At 37.7% G+C, this 24,553-nt stretch overlaps 1 protein-coding gene across 3 annotated transcripts in view; it reads left to right on the forward strand.

Moving 5' to 3' along the window:
* stl (stall) overlaps positions 1-8,813 on the forward strand; it is an 88,982-nt gene extending 80,169 nt beyond the window's left edge. For all 3 annotated transcript variants that reach the window (XM_067776558.1, XM_067776559.1, XM_067776560.1), the window contains exons 13-15: positions 586-911; positions 1,003-1,516; positions 8,422-8,813. In XM_067776558.1, the coding sequence (XP_067632659.1) occupies positions 586-911; positions 1,003-1,516; positions 8,422-8,495 (914 nt within the window). In that variant the 3' untranslated portion in view covers positions 8,496-8,813. The remainder of the gene's footprint in view (positions 1-585; positions 912-1,002; positions 1,517-8,421) is intronic.
* The last annotated feature ends 15,740 nt before the right edge of the window (positions 8,814-24,553 follow it).

Below are 24,553 nucleotides of genomic sequence, written 5' to 3' on the forward strand. Positions count from 1 at the left end.
CTCCACTATGTGCGCGTATGAGCTTTGATTCGGATCGCTAGAAGTTTAGAAGATACAACTTGTAATCAAGTCAGTGAGCTCCTTCGAAGGCGAAGGTGTGCATCGGGAAAATGACACATATCAATAACCTCAAAAGTTTTAGTTATATCCATCTCCTCAAGGAAGTAAATGTATGCTTAAACCCTCAGCAATTGGCTTGGCAGCCTCTGGACAGCGGACATTTATGGTACATCTTGTTTTACTCCATCTAACCCTATGTCAGCAAGCAGGACTATATACAATTTTTCAGCCCCTCCAACCAGTCAATGTATGTAGATAAAGAATTTCCTGTGTAGAGAAACACCGTTAAGATATCTACCACATATGATATCCTTTTGTCTTTACACGAACTCCACACCGTGCAACCTAGATGTTTCCTAGTTCAGAGAGTTTAGTTAGATGGTATTCTAGTATAAGAATGATATTCTCGGTATAAGAAGTAATAGGACTTTATGTTCTCACTTAATTTGTAAAATGACATTTATTGGCGTATCTTCTCTAATTAAATTTCGTTACTTCTTATCTTTCTCATCTACGCTCCTCCAGAGGTAGCCGTGCGCAATTTCCATGGGCAGGAGCGTGAATCATCGTCACCTAACAAGCGAAAATCGGATGTCTATCAACCTTGGAATAAATATAATTATTCATTACGCGATTCCACACAGCCTGTGGTTCAGCCACAACCACCGAAACCACCACCCCCCGTATCTGCTTCTTTGGTAGCAGTGGACACCGCAGTAGCGCCACAATCAGAATGGATTGTCAAATCAGGTTGTCACTCAAGTTGTATGGCCAAATCGAAGGGAATTCAGGTGGTGACCTCGCGGCGTACCGGAGCCAACAACATTCAATTGTGCACACATAACGCAAAGGTAAATAACTCTTGCGGTCAATTTATTATTCATATTTACTTTTGTTGTAATAACACTTTTGTATTTTTTTATGTTTCTTTTGTCATTCTAGCCTTGTGAGCGTTTGCTGACTGCCACAGAACATGCCGAACACACTTGTGCACGGTACAAGCTAAAGGTGCGCGGTCTCTCCGGCTATGGCACGCAAATTGCTGCGAGTGTTGACGAACCCGATCGAAGTTGTCGTGTCGGTTGCCAGGATGAATTTATAAAATATCGTTTCTATTTGGTCAATGGCCGCTATGGCCACTTTCCACTTGGCACGAAATGCTCAAATACACAAGAGCGTTATTGTGTGAACGGCAAGTGCTTGGAGTTTGGGCCAGATAATATTCCATTGCAGCAGTCGCATATTAGTTTGGCCTTGTTTCGTAGTAGACGGTCGTTAGCGTTGCAGGAGTCAAAGGGTAATGCACATAATGCTAAATATTCCACTGTACATGGTGTGCGAAAACGGCGGAGTTACTTATATTTCGAACCCGTTAACATAACTGAAACGATAACACAAGATTTTTTAACCAACATTATTAGTAGTATAATGGGCATCGAGCAGAAAACTGCAGAAGGTGAGTAAACATGGGAAAATATTTGTAAGCTGGTCATTTGAACTTACAGCTTAATATAGTTACAAATAACATTTTAAGTAGTAAACCCTTCATGGAGAAACGTATGCCCTCTTGCTCCAAATACGCAAACAGCCAAGATCTATTTGCGAGCACCCGACAGAAGAGCAAACTCTAGATATGCTCCTGGATACGAAGTTTTCAGGAAACCTGCTTAATTCACCAGAGCACCTGCAACAAACCTGTCTATAAATCATGGAGTAGCCGCTAACTGGTTGCTGCCTTTTTATGTCGGCCGCGTGGAGAAGTGCTACGGTTATTTTCAATCCTTAGGCGTGGGAAGCCTTTCATTATGAACCAAGGGACTACCGACGGTTCAGTCTTTCGTCCTTTCTGTCAAAAGTTTAAGAGAGGCTAATAAGAACCTTCCCAGTTTAATAGGTTATCGTTCCGTTTTCGTTGGAGTATCTTTTATCGAAAATAATAGCAGACCCGGCAGACGTTGTTCTGCCCTAAATTTCTTTTTTCCTAAAAGCTTTTTCCGTCTAACTCTGCCCTCCCCCCGTCTTCACTTTTTCTTAATCCTTTTACTCACTCCTCCCTCCGTCTTTTTCGATTCATATATCTCTATCTTTGTCTCACTCTATCTCTTTCTCAGTCTCCTTCCCTCTTTTCTCTTCGCTCAAGTTCATCTCATTCTTCTTCATCCCTCATTGCCAGTCCCAGAGGGTGGTTTGTATTTTGTTCCAGTCCCATTCCGAGTCCCAATCCCACTCCGAGTCTCAACCCCAGTCCTAGTCCTAATCCCGGTCCCAATCCGTCTCTGGTCCACTTTCCAGAAAAAAGGATCGTGGATACTAATATAGGCAAATTTATATACCAAATTTCAGGCAAATCGAATAGGTCGTATGTAAATATGTATGTGGATGTTATTAATTCATGTCTTTATTTCGGCCTCGCATGCATATTTATCAGTTTTGCCAGGTTGATGCGGCTAAATCGGATATCACAATGAAAATTAGCTTAAAGCTCTCAGCAACAGCTTTCATTTGATATCTATAATACACAAATATTCTAGGGGTATCCGGATTCACGTTTTGGCCTATATCTCGAGACCCTAGTCACCAATAGGCATGAAAACTACCCTGCCCGAAAGCACACATCAACAACTTTCATTTGTTATTAATATATTCTAGGGGTACCCGGGTCCACGTTTTGGCCTATATGTCGAGTCCCTAGTCACCAATAAGTATGAAAACTACCCTGTACGAAAGCACTCATCAAGAGCTTTCATTTGATATACATATTGTATAAACACTGTCTAGGGGTACACGGGCACACGTTTTGGACTATATCTCGAGACCCTAGTCACCCAGGGGTACGAAAAATACCCCGTGTCAAAGTAATCATAAACAGGTTCCATTTGATACCCATATTGTACAAACACATCCCAGGATTACACAGGCCCACATTTTGATCTCAAGACCCTACCCAGAACGGGATAAAATGTATCCTATGTCCCTCTCCTGCTTCTAAGCTACCTCTCGACCAATTTTCAGCCAAATCGTTTCATCCGTTATTGAGGTATAAATAGTGTAAATAGCACCACTTTCTTTTATATATATATAGATTATTGTCTTGTAGCCTTGGTGGATATTGAAGGAGCGTTCAACAAATATAAATATAACGCCCTAACGGATCTTGGTGTAAGTAGGTACCTATTGGGACTGAATGATAAACTACTCAAGGGAAGAGAAATAATTTCGCCGTTGAGGAAGTCTGATATAATACGCTATGTCACCAGACATGCACCCCTCCTCTTCTATGAAACCTATGGCTAAACTTGTTTGTGGCTTGTGGCATATGATTTCCAAATTTTGTATGACCTTATACACGTAGCATTGCGAGAAGTTTATCTTGTGGACCTCACGATGAGGACGGCGCAAAACATCACCATTAAACCTACTGGAACTAAGTGGTGTGCGCCTTAATCTGGCCGATAATGCCGAGTTCCTAGGCGTAGTTCTAGATCAAAGGGGAGGATAATGTCAATCAACGTCAAAAAAAAGCGTACGCGTGTAAAAGAGCCATTGGAGAAAAGAGGAAAATAAATCCCAATATACAAAGATGGATTTCTATCGCGATTATGCGACCCATATAGTTCTATGTGGTAGTAGTACGGGGGACAGCGCTGGGCAAAGCATCTGACTTAAATTTGCTGAGAAAAGGACAACGCCAAGCAAAGCTCTTCACATCATTCTTGATATCACACTCTTAAGTCAAGCAGAACACCGAGCAGTGGCAACGTCAGCCCTGCGTTTAAGAAAGTTATCTAGTTGAATAATAAAACCACAGGACACTCTATCATACTAAACAATTCTAATCTTCTTCTTTGAAGGGCAACCCCCTGTGCTACCACAACATCTGTGGACATCATCTCTATGGTAGACATTCTCAGCAGGGATGGCTGGATGTAGTCGAATCGGTGCGCCGCTGCTGTCGGCAGCACATCCCTACAAACCGGTGGTTCCAGTTAAACGTTAGCTAGGAGAATAGTCGTACGAAAAAGAATCTGAACCTCCAGATCTTTCAGGCTATTTCCAACGCATCAGCAAATATAGCAGTCACGGTTTGGATAAAAAAACGCACATTAGAAAATCTTTATTTTTAGCGACAGTTGAGCTTCTATCGCTCTTACTCTTTCAATTCCGAAGTAACATTCAACTGTTCCCGAGGTCTTCAGTTGATGACAGGCACATTTAATGAAGCTTTCCAGATGTTTGTAACCAAATATACTTAGCTCCTTCGACATGTCATACCATTTTTTTAAAAGATTTGTCATATTGATATTTCACTTAAGGTGAAGTAACGAAATACCTTTAAAATTAATTTCTTCCATTTAACAAGGTCATGCCTTTGTGAGATTTTAACCCATAGACTTTGAAGTCGAAATGTGTTCCAGGTAAATATAAAAAAATCGACGTCACAAGCTTAATATAGCATTCTAATTTATGCTTGATTTTCACTTGGTCAAATTTGAGCACAATTTGGCAATTAAATTGGCCAAATAGTGAAAACGGCTATTGCCCCACGCCAATGTTGGAAATTTATTTTCGCTTGTCAACACGTATCATATCAATAAATAATGCCAAAATTGTGTGAAACAATGGAAAATAATAAAATTGGTTATTAAATAAATGAACACAAAATTTTAGCGTGGGTTTTTACAATAGTCTGCTTTATCGACTTCCAGTCAGTTATACTATACAATAGAAACGCGCTTCACGTCAGCTGGCCAGCTGGTCAGTATGAGACAGTTTTTGACCATTGCAGATAAGACAGGAAAGACTACATCTGCATATACGTCAAAACAACAAATAGAACCGATCAACTGATTTTTTAGTGACTATTGAAATCTCATTCTGTATCTGTTTTTATCACCCGCTGAAGATGGCCGCCCCTATGCGCAGTCCTTTTGAACATCTTCAAAACGGTGCCAAAACACTAAACGGTAGCCATCTTGAATATCCTGTCTGCCATTTGACGGATAATTTAATTTAATTTATTTGGATTAAAGTCGACACAGACACAATGCGGTCGACTACTAATAATGTTAGAATTAAAAATATTTAAATTCAACCATACATAGGAAAGAAAGTACAAAATATCAGGCCAGACGTGACAGTATTGAATTATGCAACTCGGAAAACGAACATTCAAAATTGATGCAGTTATAGAAGTTGTTGTAGTGCGAACACCAACTTCGCAGTGGATTATTTTTGGCAAAATTTTGCCGGCAAAGTGGTAAATAAAAAGGCACAAAGTGCCTGTACGTTCTACCAGGAACAGCAAAATTTAGTCGACTAACAAGATCAGATGAGTCGATCTCGCCCATAATGAGCTTGTGAATGAACATTACTCCGAGTGAAGTTCTTCGATTTTCTAAAGTTGGCAGATTTATAAGGAGAAGCCTATTTCTATATGGTGGCAAATGCACACTAGAATCCCAGTTAAGACCACATAGTGCAAATATAATGAATTGCTTCTGTACTGACTCAATACGCTTTATAAAGTTTTGATACACTGGGCACCAGACACACGTACAATACTCTAAGATTGGTCGTACCAACGATGTGTAGAGGGTCTTAGTCAGATACGGATCATTAAACTCCTTAGTCCATAGCTTCACAAAACCGAGTATACCCGTTGCTTTGCTTACCATTGATGAAATATGCGTATTAAAAATTTATGCGTAAAGAAATTTACAACTGCTTAAGTACAACTTATAACACTGTTGGTTTAGACAATGAAAGTTGCAACGAGCAACCGAATATTTAGAAAAATCGGCAGACGATCCTAATCTCTTGCAACGTTTATAAAGCCTAGATTTAACATTATTGAGTCTTATAAGTTGTCTTGTGAACCAAGGTGGTTTACTTGTTCCAGCACTAACACATCGAAGGGGGACACAGCTTTCAAAGAAGCCATCAAGAATACCGTAAAATAATGAAATCGCTGAGTCGACGTCATTACTCGAATAAAGATCTGACCAGTCATGAGTAGCAATCAATTCGTTGAGTTTTATGAAGTCCGCCTTATAAAAACATCTTGACCGGGATCGAGATTTTAATTTTGTAAAGCACAGCTCCATAGGAGGCCGAATAATATCAATTGCTATTTCAAGCGTAGGATGTAAGGGATCTTCTGGAAAAGATAAAGGAGAAATACGATTGAGAGCAATACCCACTGATTCATCCACAAATACCAGGTCAAGAATCTTGTTTTTACAATTTAAAACATTGTTGATCTGTACGAGGGATGTATCTAAAATATTCCTAACGAAATCATGCTGACAGGTGGGAGTCAAAGTGTTTGAGTCGCTCAAGCTAATCCAATTTACCGAGGGTAAGTTGAAATCACCAAGAAAGACTAAGCGATCTTTGTCTCGCAACTGAGAGTACAAGTTTCGAATAGCTAAATTATGGCAATTGTAAACATACATATCCGACCGGGGCGGAATATATGAGCAACAAATATATAAGTTAAAACATCGCATTGAAATCTTTACTGCTATAAACTCAATATCAAATGCGTTGTCCGACAACAGCAACTCGGATGAAAGGCTTGAGTCCACAGCAATAAGAACACCGCCTGCTATAGATATACGATCACGCCGGTAAACGACGTAGTTACTTGAAAAAAGCTCAGAGTTAAAATTGTCAGGTTTTAACCAGGTCTCGGTGAAAGCAACAACCTGCGATGTAAAAGCGAAACTGTTAAGAAAAAAGGTATTTAATTTAGATCGTAAACCACGAACATTTTGGTAATGAACGACTATAGAGAGTGAGTCGGTGACTACTTTTTTGCTGTACCCGCGGTGAAGGTAATAGAGTTTTTTGGCACTATATTGGTATTTCTCTTGTACAAATGCACCACAGAATGCTCCGGCCAAAAAGAACTGTCAAGAACACTATCAACATAAAGGTGTGGCACAGTTATTTTAGAAGATGAAATTTCCCTTTCATATTTAAAGTTAAATTTGAAAACGTCTACACTAGAATTATTAATATTAAGTTTAGAGCATATATAATTTGAAATATCGTCGACAGTCAATGAAGCATGCAACCGAGAAACAAAAATTGCTCTGCGAGGCGGAACGGCAGTCACCTCCCTAGGACCAACAGGTTGCACCACGGAAACTGTTGAAGCAGAAATAGATGTTGATGTAGATGCAGAAGTTGACGTAGATGCAGGTGATGAGCCCACTGTCGAAGCAGAAATTGATGTTGAAGTTGATGTAAATGCAGAAGTTGATGTAGATGCAGCTGACGAACCCACTGTGGTCGACTTCTTACGACGTTTGCTAACACCTGTACGTTTGCCTTTATTACCCTCAAAGGCATCACACTTCTTTTGTATACAATGGCTTTGACTATAAAGCGACAGGTAAATTTACCAACAAGTGAAAACGACAATCACCTAAGAGTATGACAAATTTAGCATTAACATTTGCTAATGTGTTGGAAATTGATTTTCATTTGCCAATTAGCTTTCCATCAGGGGCGTAAACAGTTATTCCTTTTATAATATAATGCCTTGCAAAACTATTAATTTTGGACTTTTAATATATTGGATCACGATAAAAATTATTTTAGGATTTTTATTACCTGAGTCGGATAGAACTAGTTAAAGTCGGACTTTTAAAAATAAAAGTCCGGAAATAAAAGTTAAATCCGGACTTTAATTTTTTAAGGCCAACATAAAAGTCCGGCTTGATAACAAAGAAACGGCTTATCGGAAATAAAAAAAAAATGCTTTAATTCGGATAAGCTGTTACTTTGCTATCAAGCCGGACTTTTATTTTGGCCTTAAAAAATAAAAGTCCGAGTTTAACTAGTTCTATCGGATTCAAAAAATAAAAATACAGATTTTACTTTTATATGTGGACTTTTATGGAAAAAGTTCGAAAAATAAAAAGTATGCATAATTCGACATGATATTTCTATAGGGATACCTGTGAACTCAAACATTTTCACCTAAGACAATTTTTTGACCAGGACTTTTTCGACTCCGAAAAAAATAATAATTATTATTTTCCGTCCCTGCTTCCCATTAATAATTAATGCACAGCGGCCAAAATAACCAAAAAATAATGAGACGGCTTGTAAAATAAATGAATATAAAATGTTTGTGTGGGTTTTGGCGACGCACTGCTTTATCGACCTCGAATCAGTAATGTGACATAAAGGAAACGCCTTTAACCCCAAATTGACCAGCGTATCATCTAAATGAGAGTTCATTTTTACGAAACAATTAATGTTTATCAGTTATTATCGTACATATACATATATTTATTTTATAAGTAAACTTAAAAATCTGAATTTATGTTCATATCTCTGTGATTTCAGATGAATTAGTCACACACGATCACATCGAATTTAGCAATCCAATACATTTAACAACAAATGAAGTAAGCACTTAAATTGGCCGAGTCTCTGAGGCATTATTTGACAAAAAATCAAACCAAAATTGCTCTAAGATAACTAGTTTATAAATATAAATGTATGTAGAAAACAAGGAAATATTTATTGTGATGAAATTTGCGTACTGAAATTTTTTTATATCTCTTAGTTAGAACGATTTGTGCGTTATTGTAGTGATATTTGTCAAACAAATCATAGCTTTCGTATTGATCTTAAGTTTATATCAATAAATAAATATGTAGATTTTGTTTAGCATAAGATATACATCAATCTCTATATGCTGGATTCTAAATAAAGCTAATTAGGTCGATACAACATTTGCATAGCAGTTAAAAGTTATTATGTATATAGAGTAAGTATGTTGTTATAAAGACATTCCCTAATGCCCGATTATAGCGGTTGAGCTGGCGGAAATAGAGTTTAGATCAGGGGTCTATATTCCATAGTTTAATTGTGTTCTCATTACGTATACGAATGGGCAATCACTTTTTAATTTTTGGATTTCAAGCAGTGCGGTGATACCGAAATAACATCACCGCTATTATTTTTCATCTCGATTTGATGCAGCTCCGCGGTGTCTTTCCGTGTGAAGTTTCTTTAAGCGTTTTCGGTAAAGAACCCTCTACTGAATAACATATGGTCAACTTTCTTATATAGAGATAATAACACACATAATCCTGTCTACACATTTCACATTATGAGTACTACATTTTCATTTCTAATGCAAAATTTTCAGAACGATATCAAGCATTTCTATAAGGAACAAGTATTTACAATGCAATAGCTTAAGCTGTGGACTTCGGGATCATGGATTATTATTTTGCGTATACCTGCGAAGTTTCTGAGATCACCTTAGTTCGGAAGTCGTTTAACCATATTCTAAAGAGAGCTGATGTATGTGTTTTTTTACTTCTTAACTTTGATGTTTTGTGACTTCCTGGCACTTCCCTGTTTTTTGCCTTGATATTGCTATGTCGCTGCCAGCGCAATATATAGCGTCTCCAACCCAATTGTCAACCTCACCTACCCGTGGTGAATCCTGTTTCATTAACCACCATGGATCTAGGTGGTGGGAGGGCGGGATGGCCTAGAAGGTTTCAAGTGGTCATACCAAATCGTTCCACAGCCGGTTGTTCTATGTAAGATTATTGCCTTAAATGCTGCTTGGCTTTCAATATAGAACTTGACGCGGCTGCAGTTTAAGATATTTTTAACCAGTGTTTCTACTAATTTGGTCATGGTTTCTACACTGGCTTCAAAAACAACACAGTGATCTGCCAGCTTCTAAGATCTGTTTATTTAGCATAGTATACCGCAGACCCTACCTCTTCCACTATATCCTCGACTGTCATTAGAGCGGCCTGGTACCAACCTTCGACTTCTATTGGAGCTCCAAAAACGCCATCCAAGCGCACGTACGGAATTGTGTAGTTTGTTCGTTCGATGAGAGAGGCTTTGAGTTTCGTCTTCGCCCCAAGCTCTACAGGTGGGACGTGCAGAATGCCATACTGTGCAGCCGTCGTGTTTTCAAAGCTCCCGTTGTGCTAAGTATTGATAGCCTGCATACCCTCTAATTTTCGAGAAAGGTTCTTTGTTGTGTGGCCGTCCACTAAACATGGACTCCGTAGTATAGAATATGCTACGTAATCGCCTTATATATCAAATGCGAGAGGGAGGGCGATAAACCCGACGTACCCCCATCATTCTTTTACATGAATAAAGTTCCGTCGAAGCCTTCTTCACTCTCTGAGCTTACACGGTAACTTAATGTCTAGAATGATTGCTAGATATTTTGTTCAAGGTTTCTCTGCAGGGTCGTACATCTTTATTTAGCCATAAAAGATTTATACTACTTCGATCCCTCCTCATGCTTACGTAACTATCCGCACTCTTTAATGTTCACATATGGCTTGTGTATGAGTTTGCCAATTGAATCATGCTTACTATGAAAGTCTATATGAAATATTGAAAAAATAAATTTGCTGCGCTATTGGACCTGTCATAAAGGTAACTTTCTTAGGCATTTACTTCAATTTACGTACTGACTCAATGTCGCTTAATTCAAGGTGGAAAGTGTTGAATATTCACACCCCCTAAATATTACGTGCCACACCTTCACTTGTTACTATTTCATAAGTTTCTTTACTAAAGTTTTACCCACTTCAACCATTAAATCATAGCGAGTGGGAAATTGATATCTATGTATGTATATCAGCAATTTGTATGCGGAAGAATTTTGCTAGATATGCAGTACATATTTATTTTCAGTGTAATAATACTACAACATATTTTGAATTGAATGGAGTTCGCTTTGCACGCGAACACTGTAATTCCATAAGTATGTAGTAAAGAATATTTGCAATGCAAATACTAAAACGAAAACAAAAATGTGCCTATAAACTGTAAGAGTGAGAGTATCTCAGAAATATTGCAACCTGCGCCAAGAAGTAGACTACAGTGGGGCGAGACTTTCTATTAATTCGCCTTCAATGAAAGTGAAATACGTAGGAAGTGGAAACTAAAATGTAAAGACGCAAGCAAAAGCGGAATAAGAAAATGAATATTGAATTGTAAAAAAAAAAGCAACACACAAGTTGTTCCTGGTGGTGTTGGATGTAAAAGTGGGGACTAAAAACAATCGTTAAATTGATGGCGCAAGTAGTATAAGGGTACAGTTTATTTGTAAAAGGGTAGCCACAAAAACCCTAGCTTCTAAACACTTGAATTTTTGTTATCAATGTAAGATGTAAACTTTAGTTCTAATCTTCTAACGGCTAAATCTTAACGCTGAGTTTTCGGACTTGAAAAGATTTTCTGCAAAATTACAAACATACATAAAGGGCCTTTTTACACAATTGATCTTATTTAGCAAATTGATATAGTGGAAAGCTCTCGTTTAACAGAAGTTTGAGTTGTGGTTCACACCGAACAGACCCACAAATTGTTTCATTTCGAAAAAAAAGAAATCGTTTTTGTTTGCATTTTTTTATTTTTTATTACTAGGGCTCGTGATATTCGATTAATCGAATATTCGAATTATTCGAATACTTTATTTTTTGTTTCAAAATTCGATTATGTAAAATCGAATAATCGTACACCATCGACTATTCGACTAATTACTCGCTGCCGATAATTCGAATAATCTCTGCTGCACGATTATTCGAATTTTGAAATATACATAGGTAATCTTTAAGCTTAAAAGCTCAATGTTTTTATCTTAAACCAAAGTTTGTATTTCCTACTCCAGAGCAGCAGTAGCAACGTAAAATACGCTCTGCTACTGTTTCGGCTCTGAATATGAAGTGATAGTAATGCTCTGGCAGTAGTGCTATGAGCTAAGCCGTATTTTAGAGCGCAGCAAAATGCAAAATAATAACCACAAATGATAAACCTTTTGTAGAAGAGTCTGTGGTTATTTCGGTATCATTTCTGTCACTCCAGAAGATTTTAGGAACTATTTCGTTGTCAATTGTGGATGGTTTTAGAAGCCATTCGGAATCATAATGGAATGGTTGTAGGGACTATCGGAATCATTTGGGAACTATTTGGTGGTTCTTACAGATCAGTTGTGAGGTCAATTTGTGGTAATTTTCTGATGATATTGGAGACTATTTCGGGGTTCTGCTGGGGTCATTTAAGAAATGGGAAATTTTGGAATGGTTATGGAGAATATTTCGAGGTAAATTTGGGATCATTTAAGGGTTATTTTGGGATAATATGGATCCTTTTTCGAGGGTAATTTTGAAGTCAATATGTGGCAATCTCCTGATGATCTTGTGCATTATTTCAGGACTCTTCCGAGGTCGCTTGAGATTACTTTAGGGTAATTTCGTGATGGTTTTGGAGACTCCTTAGGAGCTGTTGCGGTGTGATTTCAGAATAGTTTTGCCGTCATTTCGTGATGATCTTTAGGACTATTTCAAGGTCATTTCTACATAATTTCGGTGTGGTTTTGGATACTATTTCGGGGCTCTTCCGGTATCAATTCGGAGTCAATTTGTGATGATTTTGGGAACTATTTCAGGGTACTTCCAGGGTAATTTTCCACAGAGCAGCACGCAAGAAAGTCCAATGAAATTATGTCGTTTGATAGCTTCAAACGAAGATTAATGGCATAGGTTCTTATGATAGAAGGCAAGCTCGTTGGTCAATCAACCAACCCTTGCTATATTTCGCGTATAGTGAAGCATGGTGGGTGCTCAGTAATGGTGTGGGACTGCTTTTCGTGGAATGGCGTTGGTCCACTCCATAGGATTAATGGATTTTTACATAAGAAGATATATTAAACAAGTAAGGACGGGACTGTCTTCGGCTGTGCCGAAGACTTCATACCTTTCATGAATGGGGCTGAACAATAACCTTACCCCGTTCGTAATCTCCAAATAATCGGATGTATAAAATAAGAAATATAGTGAACAGATGTACATACCTAAACGATTTTTAAGATAAATATAAAATAATAAATGGCAAAAAAACCCCTTATCTGACCGATCGGTTGTATGGGATATATATTATATATAGCTCCGATCGAAATGATTTTTACAGGAAATTTTCTATGATATATAAGAATAAATATCACTAAGTTTAACGTTTTTATATTGGAAATTAAGGGAGAAATGGCTAAAAATCTTTCTATCTGAACGATCGGTTGTATAGGATATACACTATATACAGCTCCAATCAAATTGATTTTTTCAGAAAATCTTCTATGATATATTAAAATATATATCACCGAGTTTCACGTTTATGCTTTCTAAATTAAGGGAGAAATGGCCAAAAATTTTTCTATCTGGACGATCGGTTGTATGGGATATAACTATATATAGCTCCAATCAAAGTGATTTTTTCAGGATATCTTCTATGATATATTATAATATATATCACCGAGTTTCACGTTTATACTTTCTAAATTCCGGCAGGAATGACCAAAATCGTCTTATCTAAACAATCGGTTGTATGGGAGATATATGTATGTCATAGTGGTCCGATCCTACCGGATCCGAAAAATGTTTAACATTTTCATTGAGATATCCCAAAATTTGAGGGATTAGTTTGCGTTCAAACAGACAGACGGACGGACGGACAGACGTTCATGGCTATATAAACTCAGTTCGTCACCCTGATCAATTCGGTATATTTAATGGTGAGTCAATCTTCTATATTTCTCAACGTTACAAACATCGGACCAAAGTTAATATACCATTTCATGTTCATGAAAGGTATAAAAATGTAATGCTGCCGTGGCCTGAGGGGAAGTTGCCTATTTTATGGAAGTTTCAACAGGATAACAAAAAAGTTTTCGACGAAAATTCAATCAAAGCTTTGGAGTGGCCATCATCCGGTATAGATTCAAATCCAATAGAACATCCTTGGAGTGACGTACAAAATAGCCGTGGGTGCCAAAAATATCCTTTTTGATGAAGGAGATAGGCTTGGCAGGTAATACCAGTAGCACGACGTCAGAATGTTATTACATCAATCCGCAATCGATGTGAAGCAGCGTTGAAGCAAAGGGCTTATGCAACCAAATACTAATGTAATAATTGTGATGATCTCATGATAAAGTCTCGTTTGTAATTACTTGCCCCAACCACTGCGGAAATAATTTTCTTTATACATACTTATTAAAAAAAGAATTGCCAATAAATTGTTTTGCATTTGTCTTAAAAAATAAAAAATAAAAAGAAAATTTGTATAAGCAGTGTCGCCCCTCGGCAGTGTTTGGCAGCTCCAAGAGTGTATTTCTGCCATGAAAAGCTCTCAATGAAAATTTATCTGCCTTGCAGATGCCGTTCGCAGTAAACCTGTATAGCCAATTTGTAGGAAAAATTTAACGACGCAAATTGGAAGAGAAGCTTGGCCTAAAATCTCTTCGGAGGTTATCGCGCCTTACATTTATTTTTTTTATTTGTATTCAAGTCTTTTATATGTTTAAATAAAGCAATCGACAATGTTATGGAAATATGTGTTTATTTGCGACAAGGGTTATTTGTTTAAAATAAGTGTCGTTTCTAATTAGCTGTCATCGGCTGTAAATAGTTTGTAACAAAAGTTAAAAAAAAAATCATCAGGTCAGGAGGACAAATTAATTAATAATTGTTAGGAGAGGTAGTATTTGATTTTATATTGTTACGAACCGAGCCACAACTACCAATAGTAGCCGAACGAGATTTAGAATCATGCCATTCTAGAATTGGATAATTATTAGATGCACGACGATACCTTGGATCGGGTCTGCCTCGCTGTCATACGGACCAGAACTATCAGCAGTACCTACTGCATGAAGTTGCTCCAAAGATGACAAACATTTTGTGGTAGGCCCATTAAATTTTTGTACCTCTAAATTAAGAAGGCAAAGTATAATATGTGTTGACTCGTACTTGTTATTCCATCGTTTTTTTTTATTTCTTGCATTGTTAAATTCTCTTATGTATAAAATTACATAAAAAACCTTGAACAAGGAGCCACCAAACGGCTCAATTATCAGTCATTTATATTTTTCGGTCATTTTTTTTACTCCCGTCTTCATTTTCAAGTTACTTAGTACAAATACGAGCATTATAGGACGAGAACACATAGAAGTGAAGCATAGCGAAAGTTGAGTACAAAAAACAGCGGAAAGACATACGGTATGCAAATTCTCTAAACGTCAGTTGCACTATGATAGGAGTAAAAAGTGTATGAATATCTGTGTCTATGTATGAATATGTGTGAAAAGTTCGCTATCCATTTATGTAATTTTGTATATTATCCAAACAGTCAAACCACTTTGTTCTAAACCACCTAATAACTATGTAGTACGAATTCCTTGCGGGCTATGCAGCCAACTGTTTAAGTAAGTATTTCTATACAAGTAACTGAAGAAATATATAAGTTTGAATGTTAAATGGCCCAATAAAACCAATCTAATCCTGTACATGTATCTACAGCCCGTGTTACTGCCGGGGGGCATAACGCCACGGGAGGGTGAGGAGGGGGGCCTGCTTCTCATCCGCATTCCTCTCCGCTCCCTTTTACTCAACGCAGTGCAACATTGTATGTCTCTGCATATTAGGGGAACTAAATTCCTAATGTAAAGCTCCTCTCCAAAAACTCTGTGTACAGAGAATCTAAGGTCGTGAAAACAAAGGCAATGAAACATTACATGCTCGGCGTTTTCCAATTCAGTGGGCCAATGTGGACAGAAAGGAAAATCCGCTGTCCTATGCTTTTGTAGATACTCCCTGAAACCGCAGTGCCCACTCAATATCTGTGTGAGTTGGTAGTTTAGTTCGCCGTGCTACCGCTCGTTCCATTCCAGTATATTCGGAACTAACATGAAGGTCCAGCGCCCTTTCCTCGATTCTTCACACCTAACTAAAGTTCCTGACCTTGCGCTTTTCGTGGCATCTTCAGATGATCGGCCGATTCCAATGCCATTTAACTTCGCAGTAAATCTGCTGGGACTTTTCGAGATAAAACCAGGACCGCATCATCGTACACCGTCCGATAAGCACATGCTATTCGTATAGCGGTAATACGATAGGCTGCTACTATCTCTCTTTGGTGTATCATTTTAGATCCGTGTCATACTGGTGCTGCATAAAATATTATCGAGCTGTTTACGTTGTATAATAGCTGACGGATAGCTTCACCTGGGGTGCTGATATTGGGCATTATTCGCGCTAGGGCTTCAATAACTCTAGATACTTTCTGGTTCAAATTCCAGGCTTCCTGACAAAGCGATAAGATACAAGATATATCTTTATTACGCTCCGTTTTCCCTCTAATTTCCAACTACAATTAAGGGCTGTGGCCAACTTTTTCAAATCACAGACCTGTTTAGCAAAGTGGTTTTGCTTCATTCGCAATAGGAGCGCGTACACTGCGGCCAATCAACATATTCAGCCAAATTAATCAAACATCTTCCTTCAATCCCCGCCACAATTATAGATGTGGGCAACAATTCCACGAAAGCATCCTTTCAGGCAGAATTTCTTAATGTAGCCCAAACCAGTTTCAAACATCTCATAAGACAAGATGAGCACTAACACTTTTTGCTGACGATAGGCATCCGTTTCTCCGTTTCAGCACCATTTTCACCAATTATCACAATTATGAGACGTGGCCAACGTTTTCATCTGCATCTCAGTGTCAGTTTTCAATGATTAAGATTTTTAAGACAAGCAAGACACCGAATTCCCCTGGGGACAGGTAGTCCCATAGAAAAATTTGATGGTCTACTTAGAGCGAATCCATTAGTGAACTCTTTGAGGTTTTCATCCGAATCCTGAAGGCAGGAGTCACGATCTGTATACAAACATCACGCTATATATTGTGTCAGGTCCCCAACTGGCTGGTCCTGCTCCCGGCTCTCCGCAGGTACAGTTTTTATCAGCCGTGATAAATTCGCGCAAGCCACGCACATGCCCGCATTGCTCCCTTTCGATCAAAGACACTTTACTCATGGATTATATAGTCATGTTAGTTTTGCTGCCTTTTGAGAGCGGTATATGTTCCTAATACGGGCATATTCTTGAGCCCTTACACGCAAGGGGGATTCTTTCACAGGAATCGTTAAAGTCGTTAAAATGCATTTATACACTTATAGCGTTTTCTTTTCTGGCAAAAGTGTTACGCTTTTTGTATGCCACGCAAGGGTTGTAAATATATTTTGTTCTGTTATAAAAAGCAGGTAACGCCTTTACGGGGTATTTCATTCTTTTGTGAAAATTGTTGTTTGCTCGCAACACAAAAGCGTTATACTATTTTCACACAGACGGTTTATTGAATAATAAAGGCAGTTTTCTACATTAAGACGCTTATTGAGCTCAATCTTCCCTACAAAATTCGAATCTATTATTATTTCATTAGTAGCTAATCGAATGCCTAATTAAGTCAAAAGCACAATGCAACTCTGTTGGCAGCGTTCCGCTTCCGTTTCGGCTTCTTAGTTTTCAAAACAAATGTCATTGTCTGCATGGCGGAACGATACAAGGTGGCCGCATCGAACAGCTGATTATAACCTTTTTTATTTGATTTGATACATCAACTACCGGCGCAGTACGATTTTGACATTTGTCCATCGAATTTACAAGTACATGGAATTTTTTTTGTTTATAGGTATGTCACCATGCTCCCACCTTTTATCGTTCCGCCATGATTGTCTGTCTCATCCTTCATACTAATCGAGCAGTTGCTTCTGTGTGAAAGCAAAAAATTTACGATTTCATTAGCAGGTGAAATGAGATCATTAAGTTTCTGTGTGAAAACAGTATTAAGCCGCTTATTGAGCTCAATCTTCCCTACAAAATTCGAATCTATTATTATTTCATTAGTAGCTAATCGAATGCCTAATTAAGTCAAAAGCACAATGCAACTCTGTTGGCAGCGTTCCGCTTCCGTTTCGGCTTCTTAGTTTTCAAAACAAATGTCATTGTCTGCATGGCGGAACGATACAAGGTGGCCGCATCGAACAGCTGATTATAACCTTTTTTATTTGATTTGATACATCAACTACCGGCGCAGTACGATTTTGACATTTGTCCATCGAATTTACAAGTACATGGAATTTTTTTTGTTTATAGGTATGTCACCATGCTCCCACCTTTTATCGTTCCGCCATGATTGTCTGTCTCATCCTTCATACTAATCGAGCAGTTGCTTCTGTGTGAAAGCACAAAATTTACGATTTCATTAGCAGGTGAAATGAGATCATTAAGTTTCTGTGTGAAAACAGTATTACACTTTCACCCTGCATAAAATGGCGGTGTGGCAGTGCAACTCTGCTAAACTAGCTGATCGTGACAATTTATTTTCGTAACTTCACATATTTTTAGGCGAAGAATATTGAAATGAAGGAAACAATTGCTAATGCATTTTTGTTATCATCCACAGCGCGTTTGTGAAAATCAGCAAATACACGGGGAAGCTATTTATGTTCTTTGCATGCACTATAAATGTTCAAAATTTTCTGGGGTAGGAGTAACTCTATTAAAGCTTTACCATTTACCTAGGCAACAATTTATTTCAGAAAAGAAAACGCTATTAGTTTACTACTGTACTGTTTTGTTACTGTATTCGCCAAAGTTAACAATTTTTGTTGTCACAAATTTGGTCTTTTCTGGGCTGCTTTGTTATCAGTCAGAAAATTCTAGTTGAAAATTACGTTTTATTTCTGCTGAGTATTTTGGTCTGTCATGCATGGTAGGTAGTTTATGCAATTGTGTTAGTAGATTAGGCCAAATTGATTGAACCAATATGAATAAGGCGAAAATAGTTATTGTATTATTTATATACCTAGATATTGTTTATATACCTAGATATTTGTTTATATACCTAGATATTTGTTTATATGTATATACATATTCAAATGTATATAGCCACTTTTAGTTATAAACATTTGTAATTGCAGCAAGCAAATCGTATGACAGGTGCGAGAATCTGCACCACTTTGTGCGAAGAAAGAAATTGAATAAAACACCCGCATTAGATACGATAGGTCACAGTCGGCGACAGGATATGCGGCGCATAACTTCGATTCCTAATGACCTTTGAGAATTAAGTGATAGTAACTACAAGATACATTAGTGTGCGTATACATAATATATGATATCTAACACATACTAAAGACGTTTAAATAGTGGTAACTAAAAATCCGACGGTAGTTGAAAGTTCCCAAAAGTTAGGACAAATTGCGCTTTCCGCAAATAAAAGTTAATTGTCACAAACATATACTTAAAGTTCTATGATTAATTAGTAGTTATTTACATAAACTTAACTTTGTGAATGTGCTATGCAAATAAAAGTGAGTGGTAAATACAATTTAATTGTGGAAAAAGTTTAAAGACTTAAAGTGGAAGAAAATATTATGTGAATGTTTAGTAAGTGGCGGGCATAGCAGATAGGGCCTTTAGAGATCATATCTGTTCGCCTATGTGAATTTACTGAAAAACTCGCCAATTAAGTATTTGATAGTTGATCTTGCAGTTTGCGCTCATATCAAACCGGAGATAAGAAAATTGAAATTCAAGCAGCCTTGAAGTCGTTTTCATATCAACTTCAATTTAAAAGAAGGATATACTTTCTTAGTATGCGGAAGTTACGGCAATTTGCTGAACAGCTCGGAATAATAAATTTAGTGATATAGAGCATAAGTTAATGAATCTACAGCTAACAACTATATACACACCGAAAATTTGTTTTTTAAAAAGGTGTTTTTTAGATTGACGAATGTTTCTGCATTGCCGTCGGCGAGTCCCGTAGAAAATCAATAATGAGCTGCGCTAACTCTAATCAAAAATTTACAATTTGCTAGTTTGATCGATGGCGTAGAATGCTGATTAAAAACAAATTCCTTTATAAAAGGTGAGCGTTGTCGGGGGTACCTTGTTGGCCTTTCAACGAATGTATCTCAGATCAATGTATAATACTAAGAACCATAACTCCGCAAAACTTCAAAGTGATACTATGGGCTTCTGATTAAAATTTTTTAATCTAACTTTTTCATCGCTTTATCGGTATTTTTCGATATCGAAAAGTGGCCAAGGTTTTCGTTCGATTTCGCCTATTTTCAATACCAATCTGTTCCAGTATATATATTCGTAAAGATATCTCTGATCAAGTAATCGTGGCCACCACGGTGCGTTGATAGTGTGCTCCGCTTATCACAACGAAGATCCTAGGTTCAATTCCCGGTAAAAAATTTGGAAACAAGTTTTTTCAATTAGGAAAAAGTTTTTGTAAGCGGAAGCACCTCTTGGAATTGATTTCTGCGTTGAAAAGCTTTTCAGTGAGAACTGATCTGCCTTGCAGGTAATATTGGGAGACGGCGTAAAATATGTAAGTCACGTCCCGCCAATTTTTAGGAAAATATAAAAGGAGCACAACGCAAATTGAAAGAGAAGATCAGCCTTAAATCTCTACGGATTTTATAGCGCCTTGCAATCATTTTTTAATCGTGTTAAAGGTCGGAGGAAAGGACAATGCTCAATCAAAATCATTTTCGATGCTGTTTATTTTGAAATAAGAGAGTTTTTATCTCTCAACATTCCTTTATGTCATTACGTACTATCGTTATCCAACCATAATTATAATACCTTCGTGCAGTTGGGACAACTTAATACTTCGCACAATGTACATTTTATCAATCAACAGGTAAAGAGAAAATCTCTCTTCCTAGTTTTAGGATGATATTTCTATCAGACAAAGCCTTAAACCTAACTGTCTTCCTATCCTGCTGTTCTTTCGATCTCATTGGAAGTCTATCCTGGAGTGTGATATATGACTCGACTGATCCGTAATATTTTGAGGTCAAATATTGCTCTAAGCAAGCCGGTGCAGCAGCGGAGTGAGAAACGCATCAGCAGTGTTTCGTTTGAGCAAGTAGGATTCAAGAGGTTGGTTAGCTCAATACCAAGCTTTATAGCTTCACAGCATATCAAACCCAATGGCCAGCCTCACCTACCCGAGAGAAGTCCTGTACGAAGGCGAGTCGAAGTTTCTCATTTAGCTACGGTGTGCAGTCGTGACGGCCTAATAAGCTCAACGTGGTCATACTAAATCGTTACCAAGATGGTCGGGGAAGTACCTAAACGATGTTTGTTAGTGGAATGTACCGGATCTATATCCGGCAAAATATCGATAAAACTCCTTGTATGTTTATTTACAAAGGCGGGTGCGTTACTCAAAATTCGATGCGAGTTTTAAGTGAAATATTCTAAAGAAAAAAAGTTATATTGTTTATTTTCAGCAGCTCGAATTACAGTTTTACTGTATATCTGTGCTAGCATTCGATTTCCAGTACCCAATCTTTGCTACCAATTGACTTTGAGACGTCGAAAGGGGCGCACATCGAGCGCGCTAAAACTATGTATGACTCCGATCACGTTATTGGATCTTTTTATGCTGCAATCTAGGAATAGAGATTACCGTTTTTGGGTCTTTTGTCGAATTTTACGAATATCGTTTTAAATGCTCTTTCTTTGTTCACCCTGAAGGAGAACCTCGTTCGATTTTAACATCGCAGCCATAAAAAGCTTTATTTAAGTTTTCAAATAGTTAAAAGGATTTACCTTTGTGCTTTCGTTCGATCTCCTTGTTGCGGATAATGGGGAACCACTCGTCCACTGGCGTGATTGGTAGTAATTGGCTCCGCAGCCCGGCTGTTCTATTTTCACATTACCGTTGTAATAGATATTGCAAGACTTGATCGTTTTCTCTCTTTGCCCCATCCATAATATATTGTGAAGGCAAATCGTGTTAATTTTTCTTTTCATGTAAAGATCTACCATCCGAACACTTTCATTTGAATGATGCTCTCGTCATAATCAATAAAAAACTTTAGATAATTCTTTATGGGACTGGGACATGGGTTTTTAAGTGGGGGATTTCAAACGTCTTGATGCACGCAGTCAGGGAGGCCTTAGGCTACATATATCGGAGTGTCGACTGAAGTTTCCTAACCGCATACTGCATATGCATTCTTATCGTTTATGATAAGACGGAAGCAAAAGTCGTGATTGGTTGTGAGCGGATAACTGTCGAAACGTGCCCAGTGGTATATCCGCAGCCAATTACATACCACTCTTTACGTATTTCCAATAAAGTTACTCACATAATTCATGTTTAGTGACTTAATTATTACTTTATTGGCATAAGCCACAAAATGACAATGCTAAGTACAACAAAAGCAAACAAGAATAAATAATGTAAACAACTGATTGATGTGCCAGCTGTCAAAGACAAAAAAAAATATCGTTATTATAGCAATCACGGTAGGATACCTTTTAAATATAAGTGTTGGTATTGTTGCGGTTGGTGAAGGAAAATGTCAAAAGAAAATGCGTAGTCATAAAATAGCTAAGTAAGATCAACAAAAGGCTCTTATTATACTCAGCTGAGCAGAGCTCACAGAGTATATTAATTTTGTTCGCATAACGGTAAGCCGTAACGGCATAAACTAATCGAGATAGATATAGACTTCTGTATATCAAAATGATCTGGGTGAAAAAAGAAATTCATTTAACCATGTCCGTCCGTCCGTCTGCCCGTAAACACGATAACTTGAGTAAATTTTGTGGTATCTTGATGAAATTTGGTATGTGGGTTCCTGGGCACTCATCTCAGATCGCTATTTAAAATGAACGAAATCGGACTGTAACGACGCCGACTTTTCGATATCAAAAATTTCGAAAAACGGAAAAAGTGTTATAATTCGTTACCAAAGACGGATAAAGCGATGAAGCTTGGTACGTGGGTGGCGCCGCCCACTTTTAAAAGAAGGTAATTTGAAAGTTTTGCAAACTGTAATTTGGCAGTCGTTGAAGATACCATTATGAAATTTGGCAGGAACGTTACTCCTATTACTATATATGCGCTAAATAAAAATTAGCAAAATCGGATCACGAACACGCCCAATTTAAAAAAAAAAATTTAAAAGTCAAATTTTAACAAAAAATTGAATATCTTTACAGTAAATAATGTCAACATTCAACTCCAGTAATGACATGGTGCAACAAAATATAAAAATAAAAGAAAATTTCAAAATGGGCGTTGCTCCGCCCTTTTTCATTTAATTTGTCTAGAATACTTTTAATGCCATAAGTCGAAGAAAAATTTACCAATCCCTGCGAAATTCGGTAGGGGAATAGATTCTATGACGATAACTATTTTCTGTGAAAATGTGCGAAATCGGTTCAAGCCACGCCCAGTTTTTATACACAGTCAACGGTCTGTCTTTCCGCTCGGTCGTTAACACGATAACTTGAGCAAAATTCGATATATCTTCATTAAACTTAGTTCACTTACTTATCTGAACTCACTTTATTTTGGTATAAAAAATGGCCGAAATCTGACTATGACCACGTCCACTTCTTCGATATTGAAAAATTGGAAAAATGAAAAAAGTGCCATAATTATATAAAAAATAAATAATTGTAAGGCGCGATAACCTCCGAAGAGATCTAAAGCCGAGCTTCTCTTCCAATTTGCGTCGTGCTCCTCTTGCTTTTCCCTAAAAATTGGCCGGACGGGACCTAAATGTTTTATGCCGACTCCAAACGGCATCTGCAAGGCAGATGAGTTTTCACTGAGAGCTTTTCATGGCAGAAATACACCCGGAGCGCTTGCCAAACACAGCCGAGGGGCGACCCCGCTTAGAAAATTTTCTTCTAATTGAAAAACCTTATTTCTAAAATTTTGATGTTGCTTTGCCCGGGGTGTGAACCCAGGGCATAGGGCGTGGTAGGCGGAACACGCTACCATCACACCACGGTGGCCGCCATAATTATATACCAAATATGAAAAAAGGATGAAACATGGTAATTGGATTGGCTTATTGACGCAAAATATAACTTTAGAAAAAAATTTGTAAAATAGGTGTGAAACCTACCATATTAAGTAGAAGAAAATGAAAGAGTTCTGCAGGGTGAAATCAAAAGCCCTTGGAATCTTTGCAGGAATACTGTTCGTAGTATTACATATATAAACAAATTGGCGTTACCAGACAGATGACGTTCTGGGTCACCCTGGTCCACATTTTGTTCGATATCTCGAAAACGCCTTCACATACACAACTAACGGCCACTCCCTTTAAAACCTTCATTAATACCTTAAATTTGATACCCATATCGTACAAACAAATTCTAGGGTCCACCTTTATGGAGATATCCCGAAATAGCGTCGACGTATAGAACTATACCTCCCCTCCCTTTTTAAATTCCTCTTTAGTACCTTCCATTTCATACCCATGTCATACAAACACATTCCAGGGTTACCCTAGATTCATTTTCCTACATGGTGATTTTCCCTTATTTTGTCTCCAAAGCTCTCAGCTGAGAATGTAATGTTCGGTTCCATCCGAACTTAGCCTTCCTTACTTGTTTTGATTTAAATCTTTACTAATCACACCCTGCATTATGACAGTGGCAGCATTAGAGGTATAGTGCACGGTAGAGTTGTTTGATATTGAGGTTTGTGGATATGGAAAATTGCTTTATAAATTTGAACAGGGCGACTTGGTCTTGTGAAAGCTTGTTTTTGATTTTTATGTCACTAAATTCCTTCACTTACCCACTCA

This window comes from Eurosta solidaginis, chromosome 3 (genome assembly GCF_040869045.1).
Source record: "Eurosta solidaginis isolate ZX-2024a chromosome 3, ASM4086904v1, whole genome shotgun sequence".
NCBI lineage: Eukaryota > Metazoa > Arthropoda > Insecta > Diptera > Tephritidae > Eurosta > Eurosta solidaginis.